At 48.9% G+C, this 16,780-nt stretch overlaps 1 protein-coding gene across 1 annotated transcript in view; it reads right to left on the bottom strand.

Annotated features, from left to right (window-relative positions):
- The window catches only part of RYR1 (ryanodine receptor 1), a 110,268-nt gene that overhangs the window by 26,684 nt on the left and 66,804 nt on the right, over nucleotides 1-16,780 (bottom strand). The window contains 17 exon segments of the mRNA XM_033127196.1: nucleotides 1,558-1,639; nucleotides 3,916-4,020; nucleotides 4,117-4,245; nucleotides 4,339-4,427; nucleotides 7,881-7,961; nucleotides 9,010-9,027; nucleotides 9,669-9,742; nucleotides 10,337-10,413; nucleotides 10,506-10,585; nucleotides 10,885-10,984; nucleotides 12,135-12,200; nucleotides 12,332-12,383; nucleotides 13,997-14,103; nucleotides 14,353-14,449; nucleotides 14,636-14,748; nucleotides 15,232-15,369; nucleotides 15,649-15,708. Coding sequence (XP_032983087.1) covers nucleotides 1,558-1,639; nucleotides 3,916-4,020; nucleotides 4,117-4,245; nucleotides 4,339-4,427; nucleotides 7,881-7,961; nucleotides 9,010-9,027; nucleotides 9,669-9,742; nucleotides 10,337-10,413; nucleotides 10,506-10,585; nucleotides 10,885-10,984; nucleotides 12,135-12,200; nucleotides 12,332-12,383; nucleotides 13,997-14,103; nucleotides 14,353-14,449; nucleotides 14,636-14,748; nucleotides 15,232-15,369; nucleotides 15,649-15,708 — 1,468 coding nt within the window.

The following is a 16,780-nucleotide window of genomic DNA, read 5'->3' as shown; positions in this document are numbered from 1 at the left end:
AGAGCACAGGTTACTTCTTGATCTATATCAGCATCATGTGCGAACCTGGCTGATCCTGTCTTTGTTCACCACCCCTGACAGCTGGAGGAGTCATCAGTAAAGATAACGATGGCAAAAGCTAATGGCAGGTGACAGATGCCATGCCAAGTCCTGTGCCAGCATGATCTCATCCTTGTAAGGGAGGTGTGCTCCTCTCCTTTTTTACAGATGAGGAAACTGAGACTCAGAGAAAGTCACACACTCAGGGTTACATAGCCAGTGAGGGGATAAAGAGGATTTGAACCCAGGGGTGCATGACCTCAGAGCTCACACACCTAAGCCTTCCACTAGCCCACAGAGGCCAAATAGGTCCACAGATGAGTGAGCAAGACAAAGGTATGCAGCAGAGAGAGGTAGAGACTGTAGCAAACTGGCTCTAGTTTCTTTTTGTACCTTTCAATTTTAATATGATTTCAAATTTACATGCAAGTTGCAAAAATTGTGCAAGGGATCCCTTATGTATTCCAGATTCACCAACTGTTTACACTTTGCTACATTGCTTTATAATTCTCTCTCGCGCGCCTTTCCCTGAACCATTTGAGAGCAAGCTGCAGGCATAAGGCCTTTTTACCCCTAAACATTTCAGGGCATATGTCCTAAAAGACAGAACATTCTCTTATATAAGTCTAGTGCAATCATCAAAATCAGGTGATTTAACACTGATATAATTCAGGTATTTAATTCAGTCCAGCTGATTTTTTTTTTTTTTTAAGAGAAAGCTTGTAAGAGTTTATTTGAGCCAAACTGACGACAATTGCTGGGAAGCAAAATCTCAACGGATTGAGAAAGTGCTGCCCAGTCCAGCTGATTTTTGCCCTGTGAGAACATGGGCCCAGAGTCACCAAAGCTTTCAATTTTTCAAGAAAAGCTGGAAATCTGATATTTAAAGGGAATGTTCTTCTGATTTTTAAAAAAGATAATGACTAGTTACAAAAAAACTGAAACACGGTAGGAGAATTAATCATTACAACATTGTAATAGCAAATATTTTTTAAAACTTGAATGTCTATCAAAAGGGTTGCGTTTAAATGAATCACTGTAACCCACACGATGGAGTAGTACGCAGCCAAACAAAAGAATGAGGACACTTTTTATGAACCTCAATAAGGAAAACATCTGTCTACAAGTTAAATTGTTTTATTAATTAGTAATAAATTATGGTTGTTTTAAGTCACTAAGTTGTGGGGATACTTGTTAGACAGCAAAAGCTAACTGATACATTAGCAAATAAATAAGTCACTATTAAGTACATAAATTCTAAAAAGTGTCCAGCCCACCCACCTTATTACGATTTCTCTGGGGATTCAATAAACTAATACATATACAGCCAGGGCCTGGCACATAATAAGTGCTCACTAAGTGTCCGCTGAGCTGGTTAATGTGACTTGTACATCAACCCATTGACCCTGACATGATGTCAGATGGGGTTGAAGGTTAGGGTCTCTTGGGTCTCAGAGGGCCATTCTCAGGCTTGTCTGCACCTTTGTACCCCACGCTTCCCCCCCACTGGGCGTTTACCTTCTAGTAGTGACAGCAACATCACCACCATGTCCTTCTGTAGATCCAGCAGCTCCTTCAACAGCTCGATCTGGCTCGAGTCCTAGAGACCCCACATCCCAGCTATGTGAGGGCTGGTCTCTGCAGAGATGCCTCCCCCACCTCCAGCTGCTTCTGCCCCTCCTCACCCACCCAGCAGGGCCTAAGACCCCTTTTTTTTTCCCCTCTTACCTCCGAGGGGACCCGAGTCCAGACATGTTCCTCAGAAGCAGGGGAAGGGGCAGAGAGACAAGAGTGTGGGGGTGGGGTAGGCTTTTCAGGGGAAGCAGGCCCAATAGGTGATGTGTAGGGGGAAGGGCTGGCAGACAAGGAAGGCTGGGAGGAGTGTGGTGTTCAGACGGCAGATGCTTGGAGCAGACACAGACAGGGACAAATACTGGGGTCAGAGACACAGATCTGGGAGGGGATGAGAGCTCAGTACCGTGCCTGGTCTATAATGAGTGCTTGACACTTATTTGTTGAATGAATATGTGATAGAAAAAGTGGGACTCTGGATTCAGGAAGAAGGTTAGAGGACACAATCATGTGCTTTCCAGTAAGCCATTTAGGAAGAATGTGGGAACACACTGCCTCCCCTGTCACAATGCCTCACGGAAGACCCACAGAAGCTTCTAGCATGGTCCAAGTTCTGCCTCATAGCCCCATTGTATTAGGTTGAGCTACATAAAATTGCCAATATTTGACCATTTTGACCCACAAAATGGTAACTTCATATGATTATACCTAATAAAATGGAGGAGGGGGAAGGATAGCAGAGCAATGGGATGTAAGGCTCCTGTACCCCAATGCTAGTTCTAGGGTTGCTGAGTCTAATCCTAACACATTTCCACAGCTCCAAAGCTCTGCATTCTGATTCCAACATTCCAGGATCTCAAGAGCCTAAGATGAATGACGACCTGTGGTGTGTACCTGCCCAGGATCCAGCTCTTGCTTCTCTTAAATCCACTTTTATAAGATGTGGAACTAAACCCATCTTCCTGGTTCTAGGGGTGGATGCATGACCAGGTCTGGCCAACCAGAGTTTTCTTTCTCTTGGCCACAGTGATTGGTTCAAAGATGGGCATGTGACCCAATAACCCAACCAGTGAAAATTGCAGTTGTTTTCCTGGAGCTCCCAGGAAAGAAGGGTTTTCTCTCTGGAGCTATTAGTGGGGTGTATGGAAACCTAGGGCACCATTTTCTCAACCCCTGGGGAAAGCCTGCTTGAGAATGAAGCCAGACAGGAGTCAGACATTTCTGCTGACATCACTCCAGGACCTGGACCTGTGATGTGAACTGGTAAGTTCATTTTCTCCCCCCTGTAAGTCACCATTTTGCATGGGATTTCTAGCCTTTGCAACCTGACCCTAGATAATGGCTGATGAATTAACACTGTAGGGTTTGGAACTCTAAGATGCCAACAAGCTTTAGAATTTAAGATTACACCAACAGCCTGACGTCAACTGCACTGATACTGAGAAACTGCATTCCTAAATTCAACTTCTTTCAAAAAGTCAGATGACACTGGACAGGGTTTCTGCCAGCGACTGCAACATCTTTGAGTAAATTAGAAAAAGAAAGCTTCCAGTTGGGAAATTATAATAAATGTACAGAATACTGCCACCTGCTGGAAAACTTTTGTAATAAAAACAATATATGTGGTATGATGTCTAGGATGCGGATGATGCGCCTTCAGATGGTTAGCCCTGGTGCAATGCATGTGGCAGCCTTGAATATGTTAACCAGACAGAAGCAGAGCAAATGGATAAGATAGGTATTCATGGAACATTGACAAGGTTGCAAAGGGGTCGGGGGTGGGGGAAAGGGGAGCACGAAGATTCTAGAAATGGGAGATGGGGCTCGACAGGGACCTTACATCATGGATGACCGAGATGGGCGTCATCTGCCGCAAGCAGAATAAAGAAGCAAAACGTCATCAGCCCCAAGCCCTAGCCCCAAAAGCGTCATCAGCCCCAAGCCCTGATCTAGAAGCCTGCGGGTGTCCTATCCCCAAGGCTGTCCGAATCTGAGATGACCACATCAGAGAAAAAAGAACACCAACCAATCATAGAGGAGTTCCTAGGCCAGAGGGGGCGGGGCCCAAAGGTCAGGCCAATAGAAGTGTGGATGGGAAACCAGCCGATTGGTGGTGGCAGAGGAGGAGGCGGGGTCATGCAGAGAGCCAATCCAGAAGGAAGATGGATTAGGCCACGGGGAGGGAACTAGTCTGGAACACGCCGGGAGCCCTTGGATGAGAAACTGACCGATGGGGCAGGACTTGGAAACGGGCCAGTTGGGGGTGCCCGGAAACAGTTGGATGAAGAGCAGAGGGGCCCGAACCTGAGCGAGCTTCATCATCATGTGGGCAAACACGTGCAGGAATCCCACCACGGCGTCCCAGAGGCGGCTGTGCGCCAGGCTCTGCTGGTTCCCGGTGCAGGGGCCCTGGGCGGGTGAGGGTGGGGGCAGAGGGCTGCGTGAGCACCAGGCGGGGCGGGGGATGCGGGACTGCCCCTCCCTGCCCCAGCCGGCGGGCCCTACCTGAATGTATTCGGTGAGGCTGTTGAACACCTGTTTAGCCACCGACATGGCCTTGGAAAAGTTCCTCTTGCCCTGCTCCTCAATGACATCCTTGCCGGAGTAGTACCAGTAGAAGTCGCTGATGGACTCCTGGTGGGCCGACAGGCTGTGAGGGGGTGCCGGGCCAACCAGGGCCCCCCAGCCCCTGACCCAGGGAACACCTGGACGGCCTCACTTCCTCACCTGCAGCCGCAGGAGGTAGTCCACTGTGCAGATGATGATATTAATAGTGGTCGTGTTGCCTGTCTGTGTCCGTAGGTAGTTCTGGAAATCTGGAAAGATAAAAAGTCACGCATTCATTGAGAATCTACTGTGTGCTAGGGGAGGTGGACAATGGATTATTTATTCATTTATGCAGGTTTAAATAAAGTGCCTATTGTATGCCAGAAGGCATCATTAATTTATTTAATAAATTAATTTTATTTAATAAATTAATTTACTTAATAACTGTCAAGTTCCTACTGTGTGTCAGAGGAAGATGGGCGATCATTTATTCATTTATGTGATACTTATTGTGGGCCTACTATATGCCAGGTGTGGTGGGAGGTCAGTCATTTAGTCATTCATTTTTTTCCCCAAAATGTTTTTCTTGAGTACCTACAATGTAGCAGGGGGAAACGGAGATTTAGTCCTCCATTTCTTTCCAAAATTTTTATTGAATGCCTCCTATATACAGATATTTATTGAGTGCTTTCCAAAATTCAGAGGAGATAAGCATTTGCCATTTTTTTGTTCATTTATTCAATATATAATTATTAAGCATACACTATATGCTAATGGGAGATAAAGATTGGCCACTTACTCTTTGGTACTACAAATTTATTGAGCAATTACTATGTGCCAGGCACTGTTCTAGGACCTAGGGATACAGCAGTAAAAGAAAACAGTAAAATCCTTGCCCTTGTGAAGTTCATATTTTCGTATCGTAATTTTTCAGTTTTTTCTAACTGCAACCTACAGTGGGAAATCTATTTTACATTGAGATCCAGTACACGTGTTTAATCTGAAATTATATCCACATATACCTGAAGCAGAAGTTTCACATACCCTTACTATGTGCCATGCATTCTGGTATTTTCTGTTCTGTACTGGTCTAGTTAACTATAAGGATTCTGATCTCAACCCAGTAAATCTGTAGTTCTCAACCTTGGCTGCACATTAGATCACCTGGAGGCTTTTAAAAAATCCCAATGCTCAGGCCCCACCCCAGACCAATTAAATTAGAATCTCTGGCTGGGGGTGCGGGGGGGAACCTAGGCTTTAGTATCTTAAAGCTCCCTAGGCATTCCAGTGTGCCATTAGAATGACAACCTCTTCCATAAATTGATTCACGACACTTTTGGTGAGTTGGTTCCCATTATTTGAAAAACATTGTTCTATGGCAGAAAGCTGTAACTGCTAGAGCTGAGTGATGGGTATTTGGTGGTTTAGTAGACCATTCTATCTCTACTTCAGTGTGTGGTTGAGAAGTTTGGGAATAATAATTAAAAAAAACACTGTTCATGGATGGCAGGGGTGGTGGTGGGAATACTGGGCAGAATGATCAGGGTTATAGTGGGAAGTACCCAGGGTGCTGGAGGAGCCAGTGGAGATGCCTGACCCAGCCTTGGTGGTCAGAGAAGGCTCCCTGGAAGAGGGGACCTCTGAGCTGAGACCTGAAAGGTAAGTAGGAGTTGGCTGTGTGAATTCCCAGCTCTGATCAGGCAAGCTATTGAACCTCTCTGTGTGGCACAGATTTGCCTGTTTGTCCATATATCAACGTGGTCGTCACAGTAGACTCTGTAGAGCTGTTGTGAGGTTTTAATGCTTTAGCATACATAAAGGTTTAGGACAGCACCTGGTACCTAAGTGCTCAATGAATGTTAGCTCTTCTTAAAGGGCCTTAAAGAGAGTGTTGAGGTTAAGAGCTGCACTTAGGAGTGGTGATTCTCCAAGTGTGGCCCCGGACCAGCAGCCTCAGCATCTCCTGGGACCCTGTTAGAAATTCACGTTCCTGGGCTCCACCCCAGAACTACTAAATTAGAAATTCTGGGGTGAGTCCTAGAAGTCTGTATTTTAACGAAGCCTCCAAGTAATTCTTAGGCACACCTAAGTTTGAGAACCATCTCTGTATACCCATTTGCCAAATGACCAATTCATCCCACTATTAAGGCAAAAAACACGGGCGTTAGTGAAGTCCTTTTAATGTTTATAGCAATGTCATGTTGCACAGGTGGCTTTAATGGCCCTTGAAAGGTTTTTTTCCCTCAAACTCTTACTTCTGACTTTCCTATAGCCACTTCACAGTCACTGTATCAGGTTGAATGTCCATTTTGCCTGGTTTCACATTATAAACAAATAGTCTCTTCAAATAGTCAAGATTTTATAAGCACATGTACAGGTTTTCTCAACTCTGTTTTCTAACTCCTTTGTGTTCATTTAAATTGGCCTATATGCCTAAATGGTTAGCTCCCCACTTTTGTAAAGAACTCTTAATTGAGAACACTGTCACAGACATGGGCAAACAAAAAGAGACCAACCTTCTGTCTTCTTTGAATACTCAAGACATGCAAGGCATCTGAGATTTGAAAGATATTTTAAATATTTATCTGATTGGGCTGGTTCATGAATCCACGAATTTAGGCAGAGGACCGGATGGCAAATTTGTTGGGAGAAATCCCACCGATAAGAATGTTCTCATTTCCAAAAAGTCATAGACCCACGTTATAAAATTCATGTTAAACCCAAAGTCTGATTCTACCTTAGTTAAAATTCAAGAAAGGAAACTAGTCACGAGGCACAAAGGTATTTAATAAACCTTGAAGAAAAACTCGTTGTGGACATGAGCTTTTGAGAATGTAAAGCAATAAGATTATGCTTTATCCTTTGTGGAAAAGAGTGGAGATTTGAGGTAATTACAAATCAGTTACCTTAAAGAACACAAGCCAGTACGGTGAAGCTTCTGTGGAAGTTAAATTTATAATTATTCCCATTCTTCTCATGAAGGCTAATTTCTGGGCAGTCTGGTTTCATAATCACCTGCTAAGCATTACAACCATAACCTTGACACTGAAACAGCATTGGATAAAATATTTGTTGGACAGAATTTGGGCTTTCCCTTTAATTTTGTAAGCTATGTGTGCCATACGGGGTTATATTTTCTCACCAACAATGTTGTTTAATTAACTTGCCGTGTTAATCTGGTTAAATTGCCTGAACCAGAACAAATGTTGTGAAATTCTTGTTTAAGCAAGGAAAGAATCTGTAGTCCTTCCTTCTGGCAAAGTATTTTATAAGCATAATTAATAAGTGATTCTAATAGGTTCATTAAAAAATGCCGTGTGATTTTTTTTTCCCCTCTACAGACCTAAAGTATGGAAATCCACCACGTTTACTCACTTTGAAAATGCCTGTGGAAAAATGGCATGTGGCTAATTGAACATTTGGGCAAATTGATTTTTGGCCACATTGTTTTTTTGGCAGATTGCTTTTGGGGAATTGGACTGGCCAGAGCAAGTGAAAGTGAAGAAAAGTGGCTAAATTCCAGAAATTCAAGTGAGATTTAGGAAGGTGGGTGGATTGGGCTTGACCCTGGCTGGAAGTAAGGGACGAAGGACCATGGTGTCTTGGGTGGTAAGGCCATCACTGATAGGGGGATGAGGGCACTAGAGATTAACTCAGGAAACACTTCCAGACTGATCCCAAAACTCTGCCTCCTCTCCACCCCACCCATCCCTCCTCCTCACCATTATTATGTCCCTCGCAGAGCAATTGCAGGAATCTGAACAGGTCTTGGGTGAATTCATCATCTGCCATGACCTTCTCTCCTGGGTGGAAGAGCGGGGCAGGACCAGAAGAGGTCAGGATACGGGACGTGCGTGCACATAGCCCATGCACACTGCAGACACATGCACAAAGCATAGGGGCACTGGGAGGAGCAGCCACCACTTCAAGGACACTGACACAAGGGGGTCCCGATCTCAGAATCCATGACATCAGCAGGTGGAGACCTGAGGGCCCTGAGTCATACATAAAGCTGGGGCCCCAAGTGTCTTTCTACATACTCTGATGTCACCACTTATGTGAAGTCCAGCAGTGTCTGCTGGATCCAGCAGAGGTTCAAGCAGCTGGTATTTCCCTCAGCCCCCCTCCAGGGCCCTGGGGTTAATGGATTATAGGGTTGGGGTTGGGGTCACTTTCAGGCTAAGGCTCAGAGCAGGATGGGATGGGACTGAAAGCCGGACAATTGGCTCAGATGCACTGAAGGCAGTCAATCCAGGAGAAGCAGAGGAGGAGGTGTGTAAACATGGGCAAATCAGAACGGGCATCTAAAAGAAGCCAATCATAGATGGCTGCAGGGGAGGAGAGAGGGGAGGCTAGACAGTGAAATAGGCCAACCAGAGCAGGTGCAGAGGACGCCCGCACACCAATCAGAGTGGAAGCTGGGGGCAACCAATCCGGTTGGTGGATGGGAACCACAGACCCGACCAATCCGGGGTTGTGGCGCAGAGAGCAGGGTAGGTGGGCGTGGGGGTCACCCCATCCCGAGGACTGCGAATCTGGGTCTGGAAGTCCAAGAGCATCCATCTGGAAAGGGGTCTTTGCCACCTTCTCTAGCTTCTACTTTATATATGGGGACACTGAGGCCAACGGAAGGAAAGTGACTTGTTCATAGTCCCAGGTGTTAGTGGCTAATCTGGGACCCAAATCTTGGTCTCTGGACCCTGATCTGAGGACTGGGCATGTTGACCCACTGAAGGGTTCCTCCCTCCCTGGATGCCCCAGATCCTCAGCCCCCAGGTGGAAGGGGTGGTGGGGGTTAGAAGGGAGGCGTGGCAGAGTAGCACAGCAAGGGGAATGGGTGGGGGGAATTACCGTTCTGGCGGTTGATGACTGGGGCAGCCAACAGGATGGGAGGAGGAAGCAGGAGAAAAGAGGGAAAAGAGAGACAGAAGGAGAAGGAGACAGACACAGAAAAACACACACAGTGACACACGATCAGGGATGAAGACAGACACGGAGAAAGAAACAACCCACACAGAAAGAGAGATAAGGAGACAGAAGGAAGCCAGGAGAAGAGTCGGAAATGACGGTAAAAGCAGTGGGAAAAAGAAGAAGGAAGAGAAAGAGAGATGGAAAGGTAGAGGTGGACAGGCAGGAGGCGAGGATCGGGGCAGAAAGGTTAGACACATCACAACACGGCAAAGAGGAGATTCGATTAACCCGGATTAAGGACATTAATGAGAGAACAGCAACCAGGGCCGGAGACTTGGGGCAGTGGAGGGTGGGGCCCCTGTGGTGGTGGGTGAGAGAACACTGGACAAAAAGGACGCCCACGGGTGGGGACCACGGGGAGGGAGACCCTGGAGAAATGGGGGGCAGGACGGGGGACCACTGCATGGGGTAGGGGAGGGGTATGGTTTTGGGGAGAGGCTGTCCTGGAGGAGGAGCACTCTGGGCAGTGTTGGGGGACCTGGTGGACCCTGAAGGAAGGGGATGCCCCAGGGAGAGGGGAACCCAAAAGAAAGCCTCACCAGTTCCATCCTCATTCACCATGCCCAGCCCCTCTGCCTTGTTCTGTCTCTCGAATGCATTGAGATCCAGGACGCTGAGGGAAAGAAAGGAAAGATGGGAAGATGTGCTGAAGCTTCTGCCCTTCTCTTCCAGGGCCCTTCAGTCCCCCACAGTGGTAGGTGGAGAGCCATAGTAAACCATGGATGAGCAGAGATCAAGAGAAAGCAGAAACTGAGAGTTGGCAGCTATGAAGTAAGGTGGGGCAAGGATGACATACGTACAAATTGAAATCAGGAGGATACAGAAACCATCAGTTAGTGAAAGACTTCAGAGAAAGTCAGTCAACAGCAAGAGGAGACCCAAGGTAGATGGTCGTAGAGTCACATTAATAGGGGTCATCAGAGAGAGAGCCTGGATTCCCTGCTGCTGGGTGCCCCTTGAATTTGCAACAACCTTCTGGTTCCAGCTGCCTGGATCCATAATACAACTCATTCTTAACACCTGTGGCATTATGCCTCCCTTATTGTTGCACGTGAATTCTTATAGTAAACTCCCTGTCATTTGAGCTGGTCTGAGTGGGTCTCTGTTCCTGGAACCCAGAGAGTGGAACTAGACCCGGAAGTGGTACTAGGAGTGGGGGCACAGCCGCACCAAACAGCTTCGCTAAAAGAAATACACTACAGCCTACCTGCATGTCTGCATCAGTGCCTGGATGCTCTGGAAGAAGCCGACTTCCTTCTTGTCCTTCAGATAATCCAGCATTTTCTGCAGAGGGGACAGGAGGGGAAAGGAAAGTGGGAGTCACACAGGGAGTCACACCCCTCTCCGCCTTCCTCCCTAGTCCCTTCTCCTGTTACCTGCTGCACATCAGCATTGCCTCCATTTAGGATGGAGATGCCCAGCTTCAGGGTGGAGGACACCATGGCGCCCGTCTCTCCTGGAGAAGGAGGTGGTCAGAAGATAGTCTGCTCAGTTTGGGAGCAGCATTCTCCACCCACCGGAACACAGCCATCCCGGGGGACGTGAGAGGAGTGGAGGAGCAGGCAAGGGTGATGGTGACTGAGGGATGAGTGAGAAATCGCAAGGCCAGTGGCACATGCCAGGGCGAGGGTGTGTGTGCAAACCACTGGCATGCAGGGGTGGGAGTGCATGCCGCGGGGAGCACAGGAAATGGGGGTTTGGGGACAGTGAAGACAGGATGAGAGCTCAGGAGGACTGGCTGCACATGGAGAGCACCTTTGCAGGCACTGATCATCTGGAGTACCATCTCCGCAGCCCCCCGGTTGTGCAGACGCGCCTGCTGGTATAGGAGCCTCTGCTTCTCCATCTCTTTCTCCTGCGGCAGGGCCAGGGACACGGGGCTGTGTGAGTCCAAGCTCTCTCATTCCTTCCACTATGAGCCTCCTCTATCCCCTGGGACTGAAGTCTGCCATTTGCCCCTTGCACCTAGCCCAGGGCTGGGTGTGGTGCAGTCTTAACCTGGGCCCACAGACCTCCAAGGGGTCAATAGATCAAATCTAGGAAGTCTGTGAACTTGAATGAGGAAAAAAGGTTTATTTTTACATTTACCACCCTCTAACTGAAATGTAGCATTTCCTCCCATTATGGATGAGGCCATGAATCGTGAACCCATAGCTGTGTCACCAATAAGAATCACAGAGGTTTCCATGTCACTTTTTTGTAGACATCTCAAAGTATTGCTTATATTCCTCACTACTTACCAATTACAGTAGCGGTTGGACCCACTATTAGATCTTATTTGATAGAAATACAGATATTACTGTATCACATTTTAAAATAATATTTTGATAACTATTTTAATATACTTATTTCCTCTGTTATGCATTCATGTTATACATTTAAAAACATGATTCTGAGAACAGCTTCACCAGATGCCAAAAGGAACCCTGGCACAAAAGAGATTAAGAAACCTAGGGAAATGCTTGCTGATGGTCTTAATGGTGAATGGATGGGTTAATTTTGTGTTTACTAGCTCTTTCTCAGTGCCTGGCCTCTGCAAATGCTGTGTCCCCTGCCTGGAACACCTTTCTCCTTTACTTCTACTGGCACACCCCTTTTATCCTTCTGCTCAGATACCCTCTCCTCTGAGAAACGCTCCCTGATGCCCTGCCCCCCAGGCTGGGTCAGGAACCTTACCTGTGCTACCTGAACTTCTTCCATAGCCCCTTGAGCTTCTCTGGCTTCCCCAGCCCTAGTCCCCCTGCCTGTATCCCTGCATCCCAGCTCTAGCCCCGCTGTGTGTGCCTCCCCCATCCCACCCTGACCACTCTGCCTCAGCTTCCCTCATCACCACCGAGAGTGGTGTCTGGTTGATACATAGACTGACTTAGTCACTGCTGTGTCCCCAATACCACTCAGCACAGAGCAGGGCCAGCTTTGCTCGGTGAGCACATGCTGAATGAAAGGGGATGACTGAAGTTAGGGTCCCCCATCCCTTTTCTCTAGGACCTCCTGATCCCACCTACCTCAAAAGAAACCTCAGCTTCTTCTTCAGCTTCGCCGTTCTCCCCTCCCTCCTCCAGATGGCAGCTCTGGGGATGGGACATCAGTTAGGGATGATGGGAAACAGAGGCGATAGCCCAGTCCACCCCCCAGCCCTTTCAGGGGACAGGCATTGCATCTGGGGATAAGGGGACCTGCCCTGGGTGGGGCAGGGCCTCACCTTTGCCATGATATCGGCATAGGCCATATACAGGTAATCCTCATCCAGTTTGCTGAGGAAGAAATTGGGGAGATTGTCAGAACCCAGTGGAGAGGACCCCCGTCTGATAGCAGCTTCCAGTTATCCTTTGGAAAGCCACCCCTGCCCATGCTCAGGCTGTGAGGTTCACACGGGGAGACTGTCCATTGCCAGAGTAGGCCCGTGATCCGGGCTGAGCCAATGAGTACTTTCCATCTGCTTGGCCACAATAACGGGTCAGAGATGGTCATATGATCCAGGCTGGTCCAGTGGAACTCATTTTGGGAGTTTTGCTGGAGCAATTGGTAGACGTGCTCCCTTTCCACTGGGGTTACTAAAATGGTGTGAGGGAAGGCTGAAGTTTCTGGGTCCATCTTGTCACCTGCTGGCTCACTTGACAACTATGACCAACCACTGCGTCCTTGGGTCTTTTCATATATATTGGGTCTTTTCATATAATAATAATAATAATAATAGTAATAATAGTAATAATAGTAATGGTCAAGACCTATTAGGTGTTTACCCTACGTTAGTCCCTGCTCTAAGTGCTTTATATATACATTAAGAGCAATGTATTAGGTATATATATTATTAGCCTTTTTACCAATGAGGAAACTGAGGCAAAAAGAACCTTCTTGGCCAAGGTCACACAGCTCGAACTGGAATTCAGACTTGGAAAGTCTAACTCCAGAGAGTCATTGCTTTCCCAGAGGACAGAAAACAGGACACGCAACTTCCCAGACTCCCTTGCAGCTAGCGGTGGCCTGATGTCAGGATGCTAGCCAATGAGATATGTGCAGAAGCCCAGCAGGGAGGGCTTCTCTTCTTGGATAAAAAGATCTTGGTTTTGCATAGAGGAAAAAAAAAAAGCCTCTCCCTTTCTTTCTGCCGACATGTGGTCATGTCTGGAAGTTCAGCATCCATCTTCTGACCGTAAGACAAAAGCTCAGAATGGTAGCGCAGAAAGCCTGAACAAGCCTGTCAGCCTGAATAACCCTGACTGTAATTGTGTCACTGCCCAGGCCTGGACTTTTGACCCTCTGACTTCATGTTATGTGAGAAAAATAAATCCCTGTGCCTCCATTTACTCATCCACAAAAAGGAGTTGACAATAGTATCTATCTTATAGTGTGAAGATTAAGTGGGGAAATACAGATGTCAAGTGCTGACTTAGTATGGTGCTTGACACATAATAAGCACTTGATAAATGTCATCTGCTGTCACTGTCAGCAGCAGCAGCACCCTTCTTATGGTCCCATGATTTTTATTTTATTCCCATGACTGCAATGAACCCATATGAAGACTTTGTGTGAGTTAGAAAAAGGCCCTCCTTCCTCACTTCCATCTGTTGAAAATCTGTCATAATATACTGATTTTTTTCCTATAATATAGTGATTTTGTTTGAGTAAGACACTTTCTTCTAGAAAAGTCAAAATCGATGTTGTTTGTGATGTGAATCCTTCAGAGGAGATGGCCCTGTGAAGTGCTCAGCTGTCCAATGGTACATGGTGGCTCTGCCATCCTAATAGAGTGACATTGAAAGATCAGTGTGGAGCTCCCCTAGGACACAGAGGGTCTCTCTTGAGGAACAGGGAGGTTGCAGGGGGGTAGAGGGTTCCTCTTCTAAGACGTAGGAAGGGTCCTCACCTCTTTTCAGTCAGGGCAGTGCGGCTAAAATGCAGGACCAGCTGGTGCAGGGGGTCTGGCTTCTTCTCCTCCACTTCCTCCTCCTCTTCCTCCTGCTCCCCAGCTTTCTGGAGGGAGGGGTGGGGGTTGGGGGAGAGGCTTCTAGAGTCCCCTCCTGTCTACCCCGTAGCCCTGGTGGACTGGATTTTCTTCTCTTCCCTCACATCCTGCACCCTCCCCTGGTTCTGCCCAAGCCAGGGGCTGCCTTTCGCATACCCCTCAATGTGAAAGGCAAGCCCTGGAGGTGTGCAAGGGGCAGCCTCCGCCCCAGCCCTATCCAGCTCTGCCCCCACACTCCCAGGCAGGCCCCAGCTCACCGAAAGGTCATCGATCATGCGGTCCTCAAAACTGTGGTCTTCAGTCAGGATCCATGTGGCCTTGTAGCTTTCCAGGAACATGTTACATGCCCGGTGCCTGAAAGAGAAGGGTGTGGGGCGACAGTGGGACCTTCTCTCCACGCTTCCTCTCACCTCCCCCAACTGCCTCTGCCTCCCCCAACTAATCCTCAAGACCTCATCACGTTGGCACTCCATCCTCCCGCCTCCTCAGCCACCCTTTCTCTGAGGCCCCTTTAGCTCCCCTCCTCTCTGGGGGTCTTACGTGGGCAGGTTGTACAGGGGGGTCATGCGGAAACAGGCAACGACCGCTCTCCGGCGCTGCTTGGACAAGAGTTTGTGCCACACAGCCTTCTTGGACTTGTAAGGGTGCTCGACCTGGGAGCGGGACAATCTGTTATGTCCCCAGACTCTGCCCCTGGCATGATTCCTACCTCCAGTTCCAAGTGAAACTGCCCATTTGTGCCCCGGTCCAAATTGAGGCCGACTCGCAGGGCCAAAAGAACACGTTGGCTCCACCAACAAAGTTCTGACCTGGGTTCAGCTTCCAGAACGAAATTTCTCCCCTATGCCCCGCTCAGACTTCCCGGACCCCGCCCAATCCCAAGACCCACCCAAGGCCCTGCCCACAGAGTCAAGGAGTCTCCACCAGGACCCATTCCCAGACCCAAAGTTCTGTCCCTGACCCAAGATCGAGCACCAGGTTGTGCCCCCCAATCCACGTTTCCATGCTAAACCTCGACTGAAACTGGAGTCTCCACCCAGGCTCCACCCACAGACTCAAGGCCCGCCCCTTGCCCCGCCCAGAGACCCAAGCTTCAGCCATTCAGCAATCCTTAACACCCCTCTGGCCTCGCCCACCAGCTCCAGATGGTAGAGCACCGCAGACACTTCCTGGACTCTGCGCACGATCTTCTCGGGGTCATCGGCGTCCTCGTCACGACCCGGGACGCCCCGGTACAGGGCCATCTGCCAGCGCAGAGACGGGGAGCCTTCGACCTGAAAGGAATAAGGACAACCGGCGGGCATGAGGACGGACCTCTCCCCTGTTTGCTCCCTCTCCCTCTGCCGAGCTTCTGTGGGAAGCGTGAGGGCGGGGCTCGGCACCATGTGGCTTCTCCAGCTGCCCCCCCTCCCCCCCAATGCTGTGTGGGTTCTACGGCAAGCGACAACAAATAATTCCTTCTTTAGATGCCTGGTATACAGTAAGTGCTCAAACGTTGCCTATTATTTTTGCTATTATCCTGACGTGCCCTGATGCAGATTTAGGAGGCATACCTTTCCCTGAAGGTGAAGGTTGTTTTGCAGAAATTCCCGGACCTCCTCATCCGTGTCTTTCTGGGGAAACATGACCAGGCTGGGTCACTTCGGAGGGCCCACTGTCCTCCTTGACCCACAACCCTTTCCCTTCTAGGCCTGTCACCCCAGTAGCTGGTAAGAGATTTGCAAGGGGAGGAGCCGAGAGAAACAGAAAGGATCCAAAAGTCAGGAGTGGTCAGAGTGGAGTCCCAGAGGCCACAGAGGCACCTCAAAGATACAGCAAAGACTAGAGGGACCTTGTGGGGGTGTGAGAGGAGGTAGGGGGTGACATGAGGACATCCTTAAAGGTCAAATAAGGCCACAGAGGAATTATCAGAAGTCAGAGGAGGGTCCGAGTGGGGCTGCGAGTAAGTGGGAGATGGGAGAGTTTCTGGAGATCAGAGGTGAGAGGGGTTATAAGGGAGATGGCCAGGTCAGAGGTCATAGGGGTTCAGGCAGATCAACCAAGTCACTGGCAGGGTTGACATGGAGGCCAAAGGAGGGGTCAGTAGAGTGGTTTTCCTTAGGGTCCCAGGAGAGGGGGGCCCTCAAGGACCAAGCTGAGGGGCAAGGGGGCCCTGGAAGGCTTTTTGAGGTCTTGGCAGGACTCCACAGGTCCTGGGAGGAGCTTGAGGTCCTAAGGGAAGGAGCCTTTAGGGTTCTGGGAGCCTTTAGGGAGGCTTGTGTTACCAGGGGAGAAGTCAGTGGTCTTCAGGGCCTCGGGAGGTTAGTAGGTTGTCAGACTGCTTAGCAGGGTCCTTGGGGGAGGTTCTAGGGGTCTCAGGACAGGATCCTGGGAGGGCTTCTTAGGGTCTCTGAAGCTGAAAAGTATTGGGGGGGTTGTTATCCCATCCAAGGGATAAATAGCGTCCTGGAAGGCCTCCTTGGGGTCTCAGAGGACTTAAGACGGTTCAGGGGCAGGGTCAATTGATCCATCCCCAGGATTCTTGAGAGCTCAGAGGATTCTGTGTGCACCTGGGGAAGGGGCCATTAGGATTCTGCAGGGCTATTTAGGGTCACAAGCTGCTCACTGGGCCCCTGAGAGTTTTGGGGGGAGCTCAGTTGGGTCAACAGAGTCCAGAGGGAGGGGCCTTCTGGAGGGAAAGGGGTA

The sequence above is a fragment of the Rhinolophus ferrumequinum genome, chromosome 15 (genome assembly GCF_004115265.2).
Source record: "Rhinolophus ferrumequinum isolate MPI-CBG mRhiFer1 chromosome 15, mRhiFer1_v1.p, whole genome shotgun sequence".
Taxonomy (NCBI): domain Eukaryota; kingdom Metazoa; phylum Chordata; class Mammalia; order Chiroptera; family Rhinolophidae; genus Rhinolophus; species Rhinolophus ferrumequinum.
The sequence above is the reverse complement of the archived record's forward strand: the minus strand, read 5'-3'. Positions and strand labels throughout refer to the sequence as shown.